We start from the raw sequence: 22,255 nt of genomic DNA on the forward strand, positions 1-22,255 counted from the left end.
GAGGTTCCTTAAAAAACTAAAAATAGAACTACCATACGACCCAGCAATCCCACTACTGGGCATAGACCCTGAGAAAACCATAATTCAGAAAGAGTCATGTACCAAAATATTCATTGCAGCTCTGTTTACAATAGCCAAGACATGGAAGCAACCTAGGTGTCCATCATCGGATGAATGGATACAGAAGATGTGGCACATATATACAATGGAATATTACTCAGCCATAAAAAGAAATGAAATGGAGGTATTTGTAATGAGGTGGATGGAGTTAGAGTCTGTCATACAGAGTGAAGTAAGTCAGAAAGAGAAAAAGAAATACAGTATGCTAACACATATATATGGAATCTAAGGGAAAAAAAAAAAAAAAAAAGGTCATGAAGAACCTAGTGGCAAGACGGGAATAAAGACACAGACCTACTAGAGAATGGACTTGAGGATATGCGGAGGGGGAGGGGTGAGATATGACAGGGTGAGAGAGTGTCATGGACATATATACACTACCAAATGTAAAATAGATAGCTAGTGGGAAGCAGCCACATAGCACAGGGAGATCAGCTCAGTGCTTTGTGACCACCTAGACGGGTGGGATAAGGAGGGTGGGAGGGAGGGAGACGCAAGAGGGAAGAGATATGGGAACATACGTATATGTATAACTGATTCACTTTGTTATAAAGCAGAAACTAACACACCATTGTAAAGCAATTATACTTCAATAAAGATGTTTAAAAAAAAAAAAAAAAAAGAATATGGTATTCTGGCACCAACTGTATCTCACCCAGTCATGTTCTCCTCAACACCTGGTAAAGGGGACATTACTGATGATGCCTCATGACTTCATGCTTAGAGAGAATATGAGCTTGGCACTGCTTTGCGTCCTCACTGGGACAGGTTACTAGGGCTCACCCTTAAACCAACGAATCACACATTTACCCGGTTTGGTCTGAGGTACTTGAGGGCTTGGTGTGGTTTTAGGTCTGGGACGTGGACGACGAGGTCTTTGTGATGCTTTGGTAGCTAAAGAAAGAAAAGCCTTATGTTATTCTACATCATATGGCTCTGGGTACTGAGGAGAGGTTTTTCCAAAACCTGTTAGAGTTTTTAAAGTTCCATGAATTTGTAGTTTAAAATTTTTACTCCTTTTATGCCAATGCATCTTTTTTTTTTTTATGGTTGAGGGTACCTTGGAGGCAAACTCATGTTTATAGTCAAATTACTCATTCAAGGCATGAAAATTAGCACTTGTAATCAGATACTCATAGAACTTCCTCACTGGGGGAAAAATGAGAAGGAGGACCAATTCTGGTGCAAGGGGAGGGGAAGTTAGGGTCACACTAAGACCCTAACTTCAGATTTGGATAATTGCCTATTTGTCAAATTAGTAATAAAACACATCATTACTTAAAACACCAACAAAGAAACAAACATACCATGCAAATAGTTTTTTTAAAAATCTAGAAACTTAGATGGCAAAGGAGCTTAAGAGTAGCTGTTATTGCTGATCAGCCTAGAGAGGAAATAGATCCCAATTTGTTTTAAACTCAGCTTTAACACAGAACACTGTTCAACAAAGCACAAGGCAATGTGATGATTTCAAATGCCCCACGTGGCAGGTAAATATTTTGAACTAAGCTCATGCCTGCTCTCCTAAAAACAACAGGAACCTTGTTTTTAAGGGGCTTCAGGGCTCTTCAAGTGAAGACAGTGACCGAATGGCAGTGGAGGATGATAGTGGTCACCTCGTGAAAGAGGAAAAGCCATGTGATGGGGATGGAGACTGAACAGACTGTACAAGGAGCAGCGAAAGATCTAGGCGAGTGGCACAGGGTCATTACCTAATGTGGTCCCAGAGGTCTCAGTTGTAAAAGTAACAGGTTCAAGGTCTGTAACAGGAACTGAAGTAATAAACAAAAGAGGTTTTTAAAAAAATGTGTATGAAGAGTTACAACATCCACGTCAAAATGAATCTTGCCAGTGTAACATTGCCTCTAGAATATTTTTTTAAAATTTCTGAATGAAGGGTGTTATGGACTGAATTGCATCTCCTCAAAATTCATTTGTTGAAGTCCTAACTCCCAATGTGACTGTGTTGGGAGTTAGGGTCTTTAAAGATGAAGTTAAGGTTAAATGAGGTCATAAGGGTGGGGCCGTAAGCCAATAGGACTACTGTCCTTATAAAGGAGGAGAGACACAGGGATGCTCACACATAGAGAGAAGGCCCTGGGAGGACACAGTAAGATGGTAGCCATCTGCAAGCCAAGGAGAGAGACCTCAGGACATATTAAACCTGTTGATACCTTGATCTTAGACTTCCAGGCTCCATAGCTGTGAGAAATAGATTTCTGTTGTTTAAGACACCCAGTCTGTGCTATTTTGTTACAGCAGTCCTAGCAGACTAATAGAAAGGGAAATCAATCGCTGTGCTCAGACTTGGCCAAACTGTAGTTAGGGACTTCTTCATCTCATGAGATAGTCATTACCTTTGGTCTCTGTTTAGCACCACAAAAGGGAAGCAGTTCCTGTAGTTAGTGCTTGAATATCTGAGTCTGCTACGGTAGACTTTAGGATATTGTTAGGCTTTTACTTAAATATGTTTCTAACAACCCTCAAGAAGCACGTGAAAAACTAACCTGTACTTCTGTGGATGCTGAATAAAGAAAATATCTACTATGTTTATCAAATTATGGTTGCAGAAAAAGTTCCTAAATAACCAAGCAGCCATTACACAAATAGCCAAAAATGTTCTGATAATCTTGCTGAGAACTCAGCTTTGGAAAGATCTTGTGACTTCTGTCCAAACAAGAAGACTAGGTAAGAGGCAACTTCTTAGTCTGTGGCATCCAGTAAAGCACCTGTCCACTCTCAGTACAGGGAAAACTATCCAAGTATGGGAAGAAGAGATTTCTGATGCTCATTAAGAACAATACTAGTCTTATTCAACTAGTGTCATTCAAATGCATCATCACCAACAAAAATGTTTTGCCTGGCACGTAGAAGAAGCAGGGACTCTGCCCCCTCTGGTTGCCTCTATATATATATCCTGTGTTTTCATCTTGTTCACTCTCACCTATCCACTTGTGCAAATTCTGATGTGACGTCAAGGCCCAAACTCCTTCTCTGCTCTACTGAAGCCCACGTTGATTTTTCACTTCTTTAAGACTTGCTATAGATGTATGAGATGAGAGAATTTGGGGTCCCTCCATCACCAGTTAGGGAAGAACGATAGATCAAAAGCACCCATTTTGGATTATATGTGAGTTAAAAAATAAAATATATACATTTCCATTTAAAAAAAGAGCCACTATAATGAGTCTACACTTAATGTTTGTGTACCTAAGAAAAATCTTGAATTTGCAAAAACACCCTGCCCTGTTTTCATCCTCTAGGATATTCACACAAGAGAAGTGTTTGTGCTCAACTAACCTGCAAACTGAGAAGTATAACATGTCTCTTACTATCCAGAATTGGAAAGAAGGTTATGTCTCTTCCAAACATGAACTCCTTGCCAGTTCTGAAGGGGCAAGGACTCTTCATGGTTCCCTCACCAGGGGGTATATGGGTTTACATTTTCAACCAGTGACAGGCTGCCAGGCTCCTTAAGCCAAGGGCCCTGGTTTTGTCTGGTGTAATCTCCGCTGCATCTGAACTTGGAGTGGTTTTAAGTTTGTGTTGTGAATGACATGTCCGTTGGGATGTTTTTGGAAGTAGAAAAAGATAAATTTCTGTTACTTTAAAGCTTCTGCAACTTATAGGTTTTTGAAAAAAATCTTCTTTAAATTTTCCAAAGCTTGATAGATTTTCTTCAGTTTCAGGAAATGTTTCTTTCTAGTGTGAAAAGTTTGGCCCTACTATACTACTGAACCTTCCTTTGTTATTGAAGATACTTTGGGGACAAAGTTGACACATAAAATGAAGTTATTAATTCAGAGAGTCAAAATTGGTAATTTTTTATCACATTCTCCTAGAGTCCCCTGACTGCATTAAAAAGGTTAAGAATCATTTCTAAACTATGGTAGAGATTAAGGGGGAGTCAGATTCACCTTAAGGATGGGGCTTACTATTTAAACTTATTAGCCTTGATCACATGATCTGTTAGACAATTCACTAAAAACATATTACCCAAATGTTAACAAAACAACAAAAAAACCAGGCAGATAAAAAAGGCAGGTGCATAAAGGATGTATAAAGAAACTTCCCTGTCACAGCCAGCCTGGTTAGCATAGGTCAGGATCAGGCACTCTTATAAATACATGAAATTTACCTTAACAGAGAACTCTGGTTGGGCTAAAAACAAACTGGCTTGAAAAAAATTTTAACTAAGTTACAGGGCAGGAAGATATCCCAAACTAGATCCAGGGATGACTCTCTTTAGAACAAGAAGTAACTTGCTTTATGCACGTTTAACTCACAAGATAAAGAATGTAACTAAATGGCAACGGAGGGGAACGGGCAGAAATTTGACACCGCGCAGAAAAAGTGCTTGCTGAAGGTCAGAAAGTGGCATTACCGAATGCTGTCCCTGGAGCCTCTTTGATAGGAGTAACTGCTTCAAGGACTGTAGCAGGAACTGGCCAAAAATAATAATAATAATTAAAAATGTTAAACATTTATACAATCTCAGAGGGATATGGTGTGTTTGCACTCGGGTACCAGTTTATCACTCAGGAAGGACTGTCTTTGTACTCAGATAACTGTCCCTGAGAAGAGCCCCTGAAGTTTCTCATTCTGTGACGATCCTAGTCTAGGTAATGTGCCAAAGTAGACCTTACCCATCTTGCTAAAAACTCATCTTTGGAAAGAGAAAACAAGCTTTGCCCAACTGGGGTACTTAAGAGAGCAAGATAAAGGGCAGCCATTCAGCCTGTGGTTCAGCTGTATCCTTCTGTCTCATGCCTGGGAGAGGCTACCATGTATGGATAGTGATGATTCTTACATGAAACCCAAACTCCTAAATCCAAGAGTAAAAATTCCTTTTCAGGTGGTCCTTTGAGCCCATTTAGCTACAGCAGCTTCAGTAAAATGCTCTGATCAGCACTTAGAAGCTGACAGCCTTCACTGGTCCGAGAAGCCTCTGTCTCCTCTCACTGGCCCCCACACAGGTCCTGTCTTCTGAACTGCTTCACCCCACCCCTCCGTGCCCCAGCCATCCAAATCTATAGTGATTTCAATGTTCAAGCCCTTCCTAACTATTCTGGCCCACCCTGACTGTTTCTTTAAACCAGGGGTTGACAAACTATGGCCCATAGGCCAAACCTTGCCCATGGCTTGTTTTCATACAGCCCATTTCCATTTTTAAGTGGTTGTTAAAAAAAAAAAAAGAAAGGGAAAAAAGAAAACTATGCACCAGAGATTACTGAGGCCACAAAGCCCCAAATATTTACTATCTTGCCCTTTATAGAAAATATTTGCTAACTCCTGCCCTAGATCTGTACTATGACTTATACAACTTTAACAGTTACGAGGAAATAATCTCCTATTTGCCCAAATATATGTTTGACCTATAGCTGTTTCAGTCCACTACACACATTCAATATATAAAGGATGAATAGAATTGAATGAGAAGCCAGTGAAATAGACATTTAGAGAGAAGATGCTAATTCACAAAGGGGAAGGAATTCGGCTACCCCCTAAGACCTGTCCGACTGTGTTCTGGTGGACTGCTCTGGAGTGAAAGTGGCCGCTGGCCCTGACTTGCCCCTTCACTTTCTCTAGACCTCACAGGGATGGGCTTCAGGATTCCTCAACCGGGATCTACACATTTACCCAGTTCAGTCTGAGGTGTTTCAGGACTCCGTGTGGTTTTAGATTTGGGACGTGGATGACGAGTTCGTTGAGGCACTTTGGGGGCTAAAGGAAGAAAACTTCAGGTTAATAGAGTGTTTTTAGCTCCAGAAGCTGTGGATAGGATTATAGTTGTTATAATTTCTTGAATTGCAGGAAATTTTTCTTTTGAGTTTGAAACATTTGTCTGTATTTGATGATTGCCTCTTTTTATCACTTATATTACCGTGAAAAACAAAAATCACACAGAAACCTGAGTTGATATATCAAGGAGATTGTCAAAAGGGATTTCGGAATGAAAAAAAATTTCAAAAACCTACCGAATTACTGTGATGGTGGGGAAGGGGTAGGGTGACTTTACACTAATGATGGTGTTTGTAACTTCAATTTACTAGCCTTGGACATATTTTCTATTTCACTCCTTATTGAAAAAAGACTGTATCATTATCTAAAACGGCAAAATAAAAACAACATCATGCACGTAGTAAAAAATATAGGAATTTAGATCTGCATAAGAATGACGTCACACCATAATGGCTGTGACACTGTACTCAGTTTGGATCAAGGACAGACACTCCCACCCCTAACCCCCATTGATTGTGTCTGAAACTCAGTAACACAGAATGTGATTAAAAGGTTACATAGGGATGAGATGCCACAAATTCAAACGCATTGTCTTACAGATATGTATACTAAGCTAAGTTCATACTTGATTCTTTTAATAACAAATGAGTTGTTTTAATACTCTTCAATATATTAAGAAGTAATTGAATGACAACAGAGGATGACACAGAGTCTTGTGGTTGTGACAGTGATGAAATGGGTCTGAAATGAGCAGGAGCAGATGCTTATGGACATAATGTGTCATTACCTACTGTCGTCCCTGGAGCCTCGGTCCTAAGAATAACTGGTTCAGGGATTGTGGCAGGAACTGATCAAAAGTAAGAAAAGAAATCAAAGAGATTTTTGTGAGTGCATGAAATGTCAGAAAATTCATCTTAACAGTAAAAATAATGCTTCGAAGGGGAAAAGGGAAGGGCAAGGATGGATTACACAAAAGCTTTAAAACCAAGAGGCAGGAACTATAGGGGTGGGAGGTGAGAGGTAGAGGGGGTGGGGAGTAGAGGTTCACCCTAGGGTCTGCCCACCACACATAGAACAGAGAGCCAAAAAGAAGCTGAGCCCATACTCGCTAAGAGACTAAGTCCTTAGTGAAGAGAGTGGCATTTAATATAATAAGGTGAGGAACAACCTCTCAGTTTGTGGTATCATATTAAACTAAGTATCTTCAGTTCTAAGAATAGAAAAAGCATGGTTCTGTGTAGAAGTAAGGATCACTGAAGCCCACTGGATCAAACTTAAGCTCTTGAGTAGACATCCCAGTCCCTTTAATTACATCCTATAGAGGCCCATTCAACAGGAGTGTTATCAACAAGTCATCCTCTGTCTGGTCACCAGCTTCCTTCAGCACATTCCCTGTTTATCAGCCTTTGTTCCCTCAACCCTTCACTCATCTAAATTCTGCACTGATTTTTTTCCCTAATTATCCTGGATCGTTTTCCTGCTCCAAATATTTACTACATTTCTAGCATATATCATTTGTACTATTTCAGAAATTATTTTACATTTGTATAAACATGCTGCCCTATGATATTTTCTACCTGTTTATGCAGGAACAGCTTTTGTTTACAACTATAGTACAAAATGTTTGGGAAATAAGACATAATTCCTACTTCTGATTTGTCTCACAGTTTCTAATATGGTTATGGGGATATAGAAGGGATTAATAAGAAGAATAGTGCTTACTCTTAAGAGATATATAAGGCATGTACCGATTATGTGCACAGAATTCAGGGTCCCAGCTGGGGTAGAATGCTTGGATTCCTTAAACCAGAAACTGCATATTTACCCAGTTTGGTCTGAGGTACTTCTGGATGGGGCGTGGTTTTAGGTTTGGGACGCGGACGACGGGGTCTCTTTGTTGTTGTTAGAGCTGAAGGAAGAAAAGTTAGGATTAATATAGTGCTGGTGGCTCCATTACCTCTGAATAGGATGATATAACCGGGCTCTAAGCTTTCTAAAACTTGCCAGAGTTCTTTTGAGTGGAGACACCTTTGTTACTTTGGTTTGAAATTTTCTCCTTTAATATATTAACAGGTTTTATTTTATAATTGAGAATTCTGTAGAGATTAAAAATTATATAATTATGTTTAAGAAATAAAGATGAGGGACTATCATTTTCTTGAAAGTGTCCCTAATGAGAAATCACGCTAAACTGTGACAGCACGAGAGAAGTTCAAACCATCCTATACTATTCACTTATAATTTAAAACAACTAGTCTTGGGAAAATTTTCCACTTGGTAATTTACTAAAATAACTACACAAAATTAGGTGCAACATCAATAAAGTAAAAAAAAAGTTATGTAGAACTTGAAATATAGAAAGTAAGATGCTTAAAGAAACTTCATGGTATCATAATTGACACTATATTGGTGGTCTAAATAAAGAATATATGGAGAATCACATTTAGCCCCCAGATCTAACAAACAGTACTATGTAAACAGAGACTCAGATTGACATGATGCAATTACAAGCTGGGAGATGCAGCAAATAGATGTCTTGAATTAAAGTTTATACACATTAATGTTAGAAAGAAAGCCTTTTATATTTTACGATGAACACAGCAATAGGATGACAACAAATTATGACATCATTGTCTCTACAAAACATAGATAAGTCTGACAACAAGTAAAGAAAGCCCTTGCTGAAGGATGTACAGGATCATTACCTAAAGATGTCCCAGTAGTAACAGGTTCAAGGTCTGTAGCAAGAAATGATCAAAAGCAATTTAAAAAAAGAATTGTTAAACACATAAGAAAAGTCACCAAACTCTCTTGAAAATGAACTTCACTAGAGTAGCGTGGTTCTACTGCCAGAAAGCAAAATTTCAAAGTTCTAAGGTGAGGGTACAAAGATATATGATATTATGAAATGGTTATACCCTTATTATCTCCACATGGTTACCTACAAGTATTGCTTTTTATATCATCTGATAATATAATGGAAAACTCTGCTTAGAAAAATCTTTAGGCATCTGTCTAAAAACATTATGGTTAACAACTGTAAGAAAAGAATGTGAAAGTATAATTTATAACACAATATATTGGAAAACAAGCAATTACATCTATGTCATGATAGATGCAATTGTTGATATATTTAAGCAGATATTGGTAATGAATAACCAAAATAGACAACGCTCTTTTTTGTTAAGAGTCCACTTTGGAAAAAGACCAAGACCTCTGTCCAAACAAAGCCATATAAAAGAGCAAGATACAAAGGGTCATTCAGTCTACAAAACTTGCCAGTTCATCTCTCTGTTATCAGGACAGAAAAGGGTTGACCGGAGAGTATGCTGCAGCCAAGTGGCTCAAATCCAATCATTGAAGTCAGGCACTCAAGGTCCTCTTCACAGACCCATCTAAAAGTAGCACTGCTGACCACAATTTCTGAGCACCAGCCAAGTAAACATTGCCCTTCTCCTTTCTCACAATCAAGTTCTACTTCTAAGTCCTATCCTTCTGCTGTCATCCACACATATGGCACCTTCCAGCTTCTGTTTATGTTATTCCTGCTCATCTCTCCAACAAATCTACAAACTATACACATTTCAAGGTCCACATGACACTTATCAGCCCATGGATCTTTCACTTCTCTAAGAATTAACTATGTGTCTAACAGTTGGTAAAACTCAATAAATATGTTGCTTTTGCCCATTTTCCTTTCTATCCATATATGAACAGTTTCACACAAGAGCTGCTTCCTCCCTCAACGAAGCCAAGTTCCTTGTTATTTCTAAACTATTCCTCACAAATGCTAATGTGGCAGTTAATCAAATAGGAGACTAACTGAACTAAATAGGCTAGATACTCAACTAGATACATTTTTGCTGAGCCAGAATCAAAGAGAAAATGTAATCGAATGGTGAGAGAAGCAAATAAAATACAAGGTACCAAGAAGATACTAAGCAGTGTGAGGAAGTCACATGTATTGACTAGAGCACTTGTAACCTGGGCGTCCATCCTGAAGGATCACAGGGTTACTAGGCAGCGAGTTACACTCCCACCACAGTATCACATCCAACAAGGTTCCACAGGTACCAGGAACCACATATTTACCTAGTTTGGCCTGAGATGTCTCTGGGCTTGGCGTGGTTTTATGTTTGGGACGTGGACGTGGACGTGGCCGTGGCCGTGGCCGTGGCCGTGGACGACGTGTTCTTGTTCTTTGTGATGTTTTTGGAGCTGAAGAAAGGAAACTGGTTAATGTTGTCTTATGACTCCAGAAAAAAAGGATGATACATGGCTCTAGGTTTTCTAAAATTTGGCTAGATTTTCTGGAGTCTTGAGAAATTCATCTCTGGGGTTTGGAATTTTCTTTGTCATCCATATGTCAAAAAAAAAAAAAGTTGTGGGGGGTTGTCTGCTGACAGTTCTTTTGAGAAATAACATATAACATTATTTTAATTATCTGAAAACTTTACTGTTATTGCTGGTATCAGAGTTTCAAAGAGAACCCTGATCCAAGGGACGTCAGAAGCACAGCTTGTCTACATCACATTAGAGAGGGACACAGGCTCACCTGCTTTGGGGAGATTATATTTAGAAATGACTTGGTTTAGGCATACATCCCATTAAACATTATTAGACTAAACACATCTCATTTCTTAAAATCATTGGTAGACCATAAAAATGCCTGGAATATCTTAAAACAACTTTCTTTTGATGGCCACAGAATTATACCTGATGTTTATAGGGCAGAGACTCCTAACTGCGTTTGGAATTCAGCAGAACCACTGGCTCTGTAAAGCTTTAAGAAAGCTGGATAATGCGGGTGATAGATACTCTGCACTAGCTTCATAGATGCTTATATTCTAACCAAGTGACTTATTTTAAACATCTTCAATACATTCAAAATGAAAGAATATAGTTGAGTGACAAAAAGGGATGATGAAAAAACCTTACAGAAGAGAAAACCCTTTGACCAACATAGTAATGGAATTGACTGGACAATGAAGAGAAAATGCTCTTGCCTGAAGACATAAAAGGTCATTACCTAATGTTGTCCAAGGAGCCTCAGTTCTCAGAGTTACAGGTTCAATGTCTGTGGCAGGAACTGACCAAAAGCAATACAATAAACAATGGAGATTTAAGGAACATAGGAAAAGAAACAAAATTATCTTGAAAATGAATCCTTTTAATCCTGTAATGTTTAAAAAGCATTTATGAACTCTGGAAAAAGAGTATTTGTTCTGTAATAACTGGCTGTACTCGGGTACCCATTTATCTCAAAAAATAGCCATACCCCTTGCACTTTGCATCCCTGTGAGGCCAATGAAAAGTAGGTTTTTTGGTGTTTAATTATATGATTGCAGCTGTATTGGAAACTTGGCTCCAAAAAAATCTCTTAACTGTCTGATAATGTATTTTAAATTACTCTGAAAAATTATTATGAAAACTTCTGTTAGTATTTGAAAGGTTTTCACCACCATTATTAATATATTTTTTTGAGAAATGGTGGTAGTGGTGAGAATTTTTAAAAATGTTCTTAATCAGTCTGATTATTGGAGATTTGTGACAGTTATGCAAAAGATAAGCTTGTGCCCTTTCTCCACAATAAAGGTGATACTCTTTGTTACAATTTGTCCTCATTTATTCATTTATTTCAAATGGATACTTGGGAGATAACTATTCAAGTGAGGAACAGAGATGATTAAGAAAAAAGTCTGAAAAGTAATAATTCAACTTTTGTCTGAATAAACAGGATTCCTCTAATTCTCTAATATTCTGAAATGATTGAATTACGCATTGGTATAAAATTAAGACTTATGACTCCTTGGTTTTAAATTAGTGTCTCTATTTTTCATTAAGTCCATAAGATTAAATGTAACATTAAAATATCTTATCACCAAAAACTCTGTAAGCATTTATATGGAGACTGCCTTTTGCTGACTGTCCAAGATAACACAGCACAGAGTTGGTTTAAGCCACATCTGAGAACATCTTCTGAACTAAAGGAAAACATGGCATCCAGAAGAGATGGAAAGTGAGAACCACAGGACAAAACAATATTCAAAGCTGATTGCCTTCAAACAAAAAAGGAAAATCCCTATTTTGTTTGGAATTCAACACCACAAGACGAATTTATCAACAGAAAGGTCCAGTTGCATTCGAACAGTATGGAATCAAGGAAGAAAGGACTTTTGCGAGAAAGAGACAATTTGTATTTTCTCAAGCCCCAACCAGCTTTTTCACTGTTCCTCTCCCACATCATAAATTATACATACATAAAAGCAGAGATTTCAAAAATGTCCTGGTTTGAATGATGGATGGAGAGAGCACCTGTGACTCTTGCCAACATCAAGTGCTGCAAGCAATCTGACTATCTCTGAAGATGATCAAAGAACAAAAAACATTCAGGGATTGTAAGCTGAGCGGCAGCTGTAAGAATGCCTAATTATAGTAAAAAGGTCCCTGTTGAAAATAGTAAACAATTTTTGGGAATGAATGAAAAAGAGGATGAATGACAATTGTTTACACAAGAGACTACAGACAGTGACAGAGATGAGAGGGACAAGTTCAGAGAAACATTGACCAAGAGGGAAGACATCCATCGTTACCTATGGTTGTGGAGGGCGCTTCGGTCTCAAATGTAACAGGCTCAAAGACTGCACCATAAAAAATAAACAGATATAAGAAACAAAAGTAAGGAAAGCTAGACTTTTAGGTGCTCATTGATGCTTAATTCACAGGACACAGAACTTGGTTTATTCTAAGTTGATATAAATTGCCTTCTTGAGAGACTTATTTATTATGAGAGATGCTCTCAGTAAATTAGAATTTTATACTAATTGGCATCTTAGGAGAAAATTTCACTTGGAAAACAATTGAATTTTCAGAACTATTATATAATATCTTCTTATTTAGTAGAAAATCACTTAGTTAATAGGTACCATTTGAAAAGCCAATAAGGTATTTTAGAGAAAGCCAATCTCCATGTGCCTATAAAGGAAGAACACAGGGTCAGCCTCCCTAGTGGTAGCTGTTAAAATCACTTTCAAAAATGTTCTAGATACAGAAAAACCAGGCTTCTATTCATTACAAACCCGAATTGAGAAGACACAACCTAAAAATGCTTTAAGACTGGAATCTGTCAGACAATCAGATATAAAATTTATTAATTTCCCAAACATTAATTTGTTCATTTAACACATGAAACACAAGTGTGGCTACTTTGAGAAGATAACAAAAAAACCATGGTATTTGGGTTTCTATGCTGTTATGATATGACAAACTGTAAGCATCTTCAGCAACATCCCCAAAGAAAAAGCTTCTTAAGCCGAAGTACTGGAAATTGTTTACCGGATTTAGGTGGTGGTGTATCCGGTTTTGCTGTGGTTTTGGGTTTAGGAAGTAATTGCTTTGGTGATTTTGAATCTGAAGAAAAAAGGTGCTATAATTAGTGTCATGGCAGAGCTGTGAATGTCAAGATTAGCGCTACTTACACACCATTTTCCTAGTTATAGATTAAGACATTGAAAGTAGAGATTACCAGGCTGGATTTGAGGTATATCTGGTCTACGTGTAGTTTTAGGTCTTTTGGATGGTTTCGACGCTACAGAAAAAAGTATTAAGGTCACAGCTGTATAACTGTCAATAATTAAGGACACATATGCTCAAGCAAAGATACTATATAAATTCAGTGAATATACAACAAAATTAATTCCTGGGGTGGGAAGGGTGGGAAATGTGTCCATTCCTACTGATTTTTCTGAAAGAAAAAAATCTTCAGGAAATGTTCAAAATGTGTCTCTCAACAAAAGTAAGGAGAACTATAAGAAGACTTTTTTCTGTATAAGTAATTTTTAAAATGACAAGTATAATAGTTCTGTTTCTTACTGGATAGGTTTTTTTTTCTTTTCCCCAGTATAAAAACAGTAAGGTAGAAATTTGAAACTTGCTTAGTAGGAAATCAGGAAAATAACCCATAGATACTTGAAATTATACAGCATGTTACATGGCTATTTATTTCTGGAATTTTCTAAAGTAAACCGGTGACAGATTTATTGTGAATGCTGAGAAATTATAATGAAATAATTATAATCAAAACAGCATTAGGACTGAAAACAATAAAACCAGCTTGAGACTTTTAATATTCTCAAGTTACAAAGACCATACTATTTTTATCTTGGACCCTAGACAAAGAACAGTGTGTGTGACTTTGGTTATCAAAACATACTCAAAAAAATTCCTCAGAGAAACAGAAAAGCTGAAGGAGCCACTATTTCATGCAGCTGTTTAAAAGGGAGAAAGTCTTACAAGTTGAATGAGTAAAGCAATGAAATGGTAATCATGACACTGGAATAAAACATTGCCATTTGCCAAGTCCAGGATGAGCACGGAAGTCCCTGAGAAAGAGTAGATGGTTTTCTCTACACAAGGACATGTGATGGAAGGACAGAGGGTCTGTGGAAAACCAGGAAGTTGTGTTCAAAACCACAGACTTTCCCTGAATTAGCACACAGAATTCTTCTAGAAGTCTCCTATTTTCAGGCTCTTCAGACCCAGATAGGAAAGGTGAGGGAAAGCACGGAACAAAACTGTGACACTGTGCATAGAATTGCAGTCATGCCTGGGCAGAGAGCAGGAAAAGCAAAAGTGACAACCTGGGAAAGCAATTGGAGGAGAGCAGAATTACCAACTGTGGGCACCAAGGGCTCTGGTTGTACCGTAGCAGGTTCCAGAGCTATAGAGGCAAAAAACCAAAAATACTAATTATGTCAAGAAGCAGCATCTTGAGGAAGGAAACATTACTCTTCCATTTTTACTTAAACCGTGTACTTTTTTTGAACGTGATTTTCCTCTTTATTTTTCCCATTTGCCCCTCTTCTCCCTATTGCTTTCCCACATCTCATCTGCCATGAATACGCATCTTGTATAAAATTTTTACGGTGCCCTACTTTAACGATCCACTTAGTGGCCCAGCTTACTGCTGTGTATACTTAATAACTACAAATAAAAATATAAACGTATTCATAAAACGTGAATTTAGAAAGTATAGATCCTTAAATATAAAAATCAACTACACTGGTTCCTAAAGCCCAGCTATTTAGGTGGTAGGTAGCTACTATATCAGAAACTACCATATTCCACTTTCTATGTTAATTGGAACCCTGAACATCACATTTACCAGGTTTGGACTTGGGCACATCTGGAGTAGGTGTGGTTTTAGGGCGGGGACGACGACCTGGTCGTTTGGTCTTTGGTGGAGCTGAAGAAAGAAAATCAGCTAGTTAATACACGAACGGTGGCCCTACAAACTGACCATCAATACTACGTGTATCTTAGAAGCACATTTAAGCCCTTTGATTTATTGCAGATATGTATCCTTCTGTTTGCAACTTTCTATCATTATTTACCCAGTTAAATGAGGTCTTGAATAATGGATTTTTATTTTTTGCCAAATATTTATAAATAACTGTTCAAAAGATCTCTCTATTCTATTTTGAGTTGGAAAACTCAGAACTTTGTACAGCTTGGAGAAGACAGTCTCATTAAGTTTTTGAAGGTATATGTTCAACAGGAACATGAGAAAAGTTACTTTTAGAAGCCACTAGGGATAAAAACTAAAATTTATTTGGCCTAAGATTCAAAAGGAAATGTTTTTCGCTTAGCATTTAAAAATCTGCAAATCAACATGGGGTGGGGTGGGGGAAAGGGAGGGTGGGATGAATTGGGAGATTAGGTCTGACATAAATACACTACTATGCGTAAAGTAGATAGCTAGTGGGAAGCTGCTGTACAGCACAGGGAGCTCAGCTCCGTGCTCTGTGATGACCTAGATGGGTGGGAAGGGGGGTGGGGTGGGAGGGATGTCCAAGGGGGAGGGGATATATGTATACTGATACACATATAGCTGTTTCACTTCGGTGTACAGCAGAAACCAACACAACATTGTAAAGCAATTATACTCCAATAAAAAAAAAATCTGTAAATCAGTAACATGTGCAAAAAGGCTTTGAATTCTCAAATTATTTCAGGGAAGGCAACTTTTAAAGAATGAGATATAATTTTTAGACTATAGGATTTAAAATTTTTCTCCAAAGGAATAGAGAACACACACACACAAATGGACATTAATGAACAAATCCATTAATGTGAGCCTGTTAATAAAGATGCCAGCAGTCAGGAAAAGGAAAAAAAGGTAGGTCACTCACTGCATTACCTAATGTTGTTGTTGAAGGTTTAGTTCCCAGTGTTCCAGGTTCTAAGACTGCATGAAAAATGATCAAGGAATCAAAATCAACGGAAAAATGATGAACTTTATTAAAATATGAAAAATGCTTAATTTTTAAATACTAAGTTGAGCAAACATAAATGGTGAAACTTTTATCCATATAAGAAATTCCTTTTTTATGTGAATAGATTCCTGTGTTTTTAGACAAAATGAACAAAAACGCAGCTGGTCAGTTAAGTTTGGAAAGAGAAATGGAAAAAAAAAAGGCATGACTCTCATTTGGAAGATGTAAGTGCAATAAAGTAACCAACAGCTCATGTTATGAAGGAAAATGTGAATAACTGGCTAAGACGGCACTAGCAGAACAGTTTTTGCTCTCTTGAAGAAAAAGAAGCTACATAGACTGGGGTGAGTTTTTATATTTCTCTCATTTAATGAATTTCCTAGTGACACATCAGCATATTTAGATCTGGAAAGACCATAATGCTTTTCAAGAAAATCTGCAAATGTCAGAGTTTTGAAAGTAAGAAAAACACCTCTAAAAGTGAAAGCACAAATATGTCCTGGGGAAGCCATGGTCCTCTATGGGAAATAACCAGGTTAAAACAAGCTCAGGACATGGTCCTCAAATATAAGGAGGGACAACAAGGAATGTGACAAATCAAAATCAGTATGGCTTTCATGGCTGTCTCAGAGCTTCCACTTAAGCACAGGCAGGGAGTTTATCTTCTGGTGAAAATGGCTGAAAGAAAGATCTGAAGGACAACAAAGAAATAATTTTTTGAAAAGCCAAAGCTAAGCACAAAGTTGAACATAGAGGGTGTGAAAGAAAGAGAATTCTTTTTCACTCACTAAAGGAAACTTCATTACCTATTGGCGGCTGTGATGGTGGTGGAGTCTCAGGTTCCACGGCTGCAATAAAAGCAAGTATTATCAAAGGGGATGCTGATGAGCACCATTTAAGCTACAAATTAAAGGTCCTTTACCATAACAAGTGTTCTCTCATTGTTGAACCATCAGGTTCTATTGGCTTATGAAATAAAGCTCAGTCACCCTGCAGCCTCTCCACAAACCACAACAGAAAATAGAATAGAGAACTCTAATTTTTGTTGTTGATTTTTAGCTATTTTCCCCACTACTGCTCCTCGTGCCTGAGGAGATATTACATTAAACGAAGTCAGTGTAGCCTCTCAGAGGTTGTTCACCTGCCATTTTATTTTCATGCAGGACAGTCGGTTTCACCCAATAAAATGTGAAGAGGCAACAGACCCATCAGACCTGTGACCGTGCCTGAGCTCTGTTAGTTTGGGATGATTTTCAGCCTGACTGGATCTGATATTCTTTCACAAAAAATAGGAATGGAACTTACAGTCTAAAAAGGGCCACAAGTGTTCATACGGTGTTCCCCGTATTTACTAGTATCTATTGCTGGTGAACAAATTGATTTACACATGAAGTTTATTCCATTTAAATTAGCAAATCAATAGAAGTCAGAAAGTAGTCTCAGATTTCATCAAATGATGAATAAATTGAACAATATTATATAAATATTTTGACAGATAAATTCTCCAATGCCATTCAGATTGGCAGTAAGTAAATTATGCCTCATGCTGAATATAGTTTGGTTACAAAGTCTATTTGGGTTTTTTAAAAGAAGATCATCCAATAGAGGTTTCCTATTCTGTAGAACAAAAAGAATTCTTTTCTTTCAAGAAGAAAATAAAAAAGGAAATCAATTGTTGAAATACAAAACAAAGTGAAGATTCTTTGACTTTTTTTTTCTTACAGAAAGAAACCAATTAATATGGCACCTACTGACCAGCTTAACAGAACTTAAATCATTTTGCACTTATATAGTCCTTATATTACATTTACCAGGAGTTATCTCTGATATTTCTGGACTAGGGGGTATGGAAAGTTTGGGGGAAGCATGTAGTGACTCTTTAGCAACTAAAAAAGAAAATATAATAATAAAAAATTAGGATAGAGAATTTTCATTTATTCTGAAAGCAAGGCATAATAGCACAAGGTGTTACTGAAACGTAGCATCATTCATTAGAATGTCTGTGGCCAAAAAAAGAACTCTGATTTCTCAAGAACTTGTCAGAAATAGATTATAACAGATGAATGGCAGAGCTGCAGTGATGTACCAGATAGAAGTACACTAGGCAAAGTAAAAAAAATGTGTGTGTGGGAGGGGGAGGGGGCGTGGCTAAATGTCAGAGTCTACAGGAGAAAGGGAAATAGTAAATATCAGTAATTAAATATAATAAATATCAAAAAAGCATTCACATCTGAAAATAGCAAAAAACAAAAATTCCCTTGAAACTTTGAGGTTGTAATTCAGGTTTTAATTTCTACAAAGTTGCCTTCTAAAAGTGTGAAAAAGTAAGATTTGGTACTTGTGGCATCTTTTAGCTTTCACAAAGATCAAACAATGCTGTCTTTGAATTTTATAAAGAAAAATCAGCATTTTTCAGTTCCTGAGACTGAGGCCGAATAGGTATGGGGCCCCATCAATTAAGCTTCCAATTCACCTGAATATAAAAATATTAAAGTCAGTGTTTATTAAAAGTAAATACATCTTCTGATAAGACTTCCTCTATTTCATAGCCTTAAGGTGTTACCGATAAAGGTACAAAAATGTTCCATAAAAAAAGCTGAGTGGCATGCAAATAACTACACCACTCACCTCAGCAGAAAACAAAGAAAGCTAAAACTCTCTCATGGATTTGTGGCTAGCAATGAGTACAATTTACTATTCTGTCCACCGTGTCAGAGAAATGCATACGACAAACAGCTGTAATCGGAGGTCTCTCCCTTTTTTTCAGATCGTTAAAAGCTTGAAGAGCCGAATGTTATTACAATCTTAATAATTAACTATGAATGAAACAATTCTTATTGGATGAGGCAGACAAGTTGGGACATGGTAGATGGCTGGGATTTTCAAGAAAGCGCTGGATTCTGCTTATAAAACAAACCAAAACCAGTGTGGGTTTTTACTCGTTAGCTTAACCTCAAAGGAAAACCAAAGGAAAAGCAGCCTGTATGGAAAGTGAAACAGAAAAACAGGAGAGCGTGAGGAGAGGGCTGAGAAAGGCAATGAATGACTCAAATCAAAAAGCTTTTGGTGGTTTATTTGCTCTCTTGAACCTTGGCAAGAAAAGAAGTATTTAGCAGAGCTATAGCGGTGGTTGCCATAAAATAAATACATTTTAAAAAGCTAAAACCCAAGCAATGGTTCATAGAGAACCAGTCATTACTCTGTGTTGCCTCAGACCACGCAAAGTCAACTTGAGTTCGCTTAGGTTTAGGCACAGATTCTGAAGTGGTGATACTTGCTGTTAGGGGAAAAGTGTGGCTATTCTTAGGTGATTAGAAGGTAGAAATCAAAGGAATATAAACCCATTAGCTTCCAAATAATTTCCCACATTTTAAAGGGAAATGCCAAATTAAGAAATCTCTTTGCTCAAATACTTTAGAGTGATAAGAATACACTCTCCCACCCTGATTTGTATTAATGAATTTCCTCTCAGAAACCTTTTATTCCCCCAGAAACCACTAAAAGTAATAACATAGCTTATCATGAATAAATGGTAATCAACATTTGGAGACATTTTTTGATGTTTTCAAATTTTATCTTGTAACAACAGAAATAATTAGATTGGAAAAGCATTTACTTAAATTTGGTGACCCCAAATGGCAGGGGGTGGTGGTGGGATGAATTGGGAGATTGGGATTGACATATATACACTAATATGTATAAAATGGATAACTAATAAGAACCTGCTGTATAAAATATAAAATAAAATTCAAAAAAAAAAATAAATAAAGTTGCTGACCCAAACATAGAGTAATATTTCTCGATCTGCTTGGTAATAGGTCCCTATTCAAAATACAGCTTAAATGTAATAGTTTCTACCTTATTCTAAAGTCCTCTGGGCATAATTTTAAAATAAATGTACATGAAATCCTTCTCTCAGATAGCTGACTGTCAGAGTTCTATGATTTAAACTGCTAGGGCTCTTGAGTTTTATTAGCTATGCTTCTTTCTCCTAATAACCTCTCTGAGTTAGCATACTTCATTCCATTTCTCTGACTTGGAGACCTCACCCCTGGTCACAGCATCAACTATACTCCCTTTGCCTAATCCATAATTTCCTTCCCTCTGACACCTACAACACCTGGAAATCTCACTGCCTCTTTAAAAGGAGTCATGAGAATTCTCTTTCTGAGCAGTTACACTTTTCTTTCTTACCCGTGTGTTTGCAAAGAACAAATCATGCCCACTTAAGCAGAAAACCTCTTGCTTTAATAATCCTACCTTGTAAATACACATTAACGAAAAATCCATATTACAGTGAGAAATATATTCTTCCCAGAGCTAAGGGGTTAAAGTTTTGATGAAAATAATGAGTTGTGATGAAGTTCCCCATATACAATCTCATAAATCAACATTTCAGACTGTTGTATACATTCTGGATAGATGGGAAAAAAAAATTTGATCATTTGACATGTCCTGCAATCCTTGTGCAGGGAATTGTCTGTTTTTAATTACATACACAGAATAACCCCTCCCTGCAAAAAAGAAGAAGAAAAAAAGTCTTCTTTTCTTCAGCAAAACACCATTAATGTCTCCTGAGAAGTAAAAAGAAGTCAGTGTTCGGAAATCAGTCCCAATTTAGAAAGAAGCCATAGAACATTAGGAAAATACAACCATTGCTAGTCATGCAGCCTGAGAACTGAGAAGGCCCCAAACAAGGCAGAGTTCTTAGGGGATGGAAAGACTTCTCCACTTCTCAGCTGAAAGGTTACTGTTTAGTGTGATCTGAATTCCAATCAACTTTGGCACTGGAAACTATTTCACAGTCCTAGACAAGGGAGTCCTCAATCCTTCCCACCACTCTATTTCTGTGCTTTCTCTGTGATCGTCATGAACATAATGAAACACCACACAGCTCAGAGAGATGCTATGATAATATCAGAGGAGTTGGCTATAAATGACATCATTTCATCGCACTTTCACTCTTTTCATGGAAAGTTGTATCAAATACCAAAATGCAAATCAGAAGTTCTTGCTCCAAAGAGTGGCATAAAACAATTTTTCAACCCTACTTTTGGAATATCAAAATAAAGCTCAGGGTAATTACCAGGTTTGGTGTGTGTCACTTCTGGACTGAGAGGGATTTTAGGTTTCAAAGAAATAAATTGTGTTTTACTGGGAGCTGGAAAAATAAAGAAACAAAATAATCAACAAATCAATAATTAGGCATTTCAGTGTCTAAAACCGCAAAAGGAAAACCTATACCTCAAGTGTTATAAACCCATCATCTTGGATGATTTTGGATTCCATTAAAATAATATTTCACAGAGCACCATTTAATGAAAATACAGTAATAAATTTTCATCTTTTTGAGAAAGCATTTCAAGAGAAATAACATTGCCACTAGTCACCACAACTACCCAAAGACAGTGATTTTAACCCATGATTAGAAAACTAAAATCAGTGTAATGATTTTGCACCTTATTTCACATTTCTCAGCCACATCTAAATCTTTAAGCACCAGAAAAGAGAAATGTTTTAAAATTAATATTTACTGATAGGTATAATGTTATGCTACGGCATAAAGAAATTTTACTAACGCCATAACAGAAAGCTGTTTTTCCAAATGAAGTTGAACTGGAGGGCCTTACTCAAAAAAATGGAGAACTGTGTATAAGACGCAGGTTTAAAAACAATGGTTGCATAGAAGATGAGAAATCATCAGTGGTTTAACGGCTCTCCAAGGTACAGGATGATGTCTAAATGCTGAGTTCACATCAACCACCACATGGCCAGCTATCCAAAACCATGAAAGTTTTGGAGTTGATGTGCACTATGAGATAATTTAGTACTGCTGAAATGATCCAATTAGAACAGTGATTGAGACATTACATAAAAGCTGGCATACTGGACTTTCCGTGGTGAAATGAAGTAACATATTTACTAAGGACATATTGTTACCCAGTGTTGTCCGTGTAGGTTCAGGGCTTTTAGAAATTTTAGATGTAATTGTTCCAAGACTTGTGGTTCTTTCTGGTGGTGGAAAGGAAAAAAAAATATATTAAAATATTCTAGAGACAATAAAAAAAACCCAATCCTCCAAAGAGGAACTGAATGACCCTTTTAAAATCCTGTCATAT

The 22,255-nt window shown here is 37.2% G+C and overlaps 1 protein-coding gene across 38 annotated transcripts in view; it reads right to left on the bottom strand.

The window, feature by feature from the left end:
• Nucleotides 1–22,255, bottom strand: part of ABI3BP (ABI family member 3 binding protein) — a 264,662-nt gene that overhangs the window by 90,786 nt on the left and 151,621 nt on the right. For 16 of the 38 annotated variants that reach the window (XM_061194088.1, XM_061194099.1, XM_061194119.1 and 13 more), the window contains 17 exons: nucleotides 22,077–22,148; nucleotides 21,223–21,297; nucleotides 16,943–16,984; nucleotides 16,061–16,108; nucleotides 15,026–15,106; nucleotides 14,534–14,581; nucleotides 13,198–13,272; nucleotides 12,456–12,503; nucleotides 10,892–10,951; nucleotides 9,955–10,080; nucleotides 8,568–8,600; nucleotides 7,688–7,771; nucleotides 6,650–6,709; nucleotides 5,761–5,844; nucleotides 4,505–4,564; nucleotides 1,833–1,892; nucleotides 931–1,014 (listed from right to left, as the gene is read on the bottom strand). In XM_061194088.1, the coding sequence (XP_061050071.1) occupies nucleotides 931–1,014; nucleotides 1,833–1,892; nucleotides 4,505–4,564; nucleotides 5,761–5,844; nucleotides 6,650–6,709; nucleotides 7,688–7,771; nucleotides 8,568–8,600; nucleotides 9,955–10,080; nucleotides 10,892–10,951; nucleotides 12,456–12,503; nucleotides 13,198–13,272; nucleotides 14,534–14,581; nucleotides 15,026–15,106; nucleotides 16,061–16,108; nucleotides 16,943–16,984; nucleotides 21,223–21,297; nucleotides 22,077–22,148 (1,140 nt within the window). The remainder of the gene's footprint in view (nucleotides 1–930; nucleotides 1,015–1,832; nucleotides 1,893–4,504; nucleotides 4,565–5,760; nucleotides 5,845–6,649; nucleotides 6,710–7,687; nucleotides 7,772–8,567; nucleotides 8,601–9,954; nucleotides 10,081–10,891; nucleotides 10,952–12,455; nucleotides 12,504–13,197; nucleotides 13,273–14,533; nucleotides 14,582–15,025; nucleotides 15,107–16,060; nucleotides 16,109–16,942; nucleotides 16,985–21,222; nucleotides 21,298–22,076; nucleotides 22,149–22,255) is intronic. The other 22 variants (XM_061194118.1, XM_061194084.1, XM_061194104.1 and 19 more) reach the window with 19 other exon arrangements.

Source organism: Eubalaena glacialis, chromosome 6 (genome assembly GCF_028564815.1).
Source record: "Eubalaena glacialis isolate mEubGla1 chromosome 6, mEubGla1.1.hap2.+ XY, whole genome shotgun sequence".
NCBI classification, from domain to species: Eukaryota; Metazoa; Chordata; class Mammalia; order Artiodactyla; family Balaenidae; genus Eubalaena; species Eubalaena glacialis.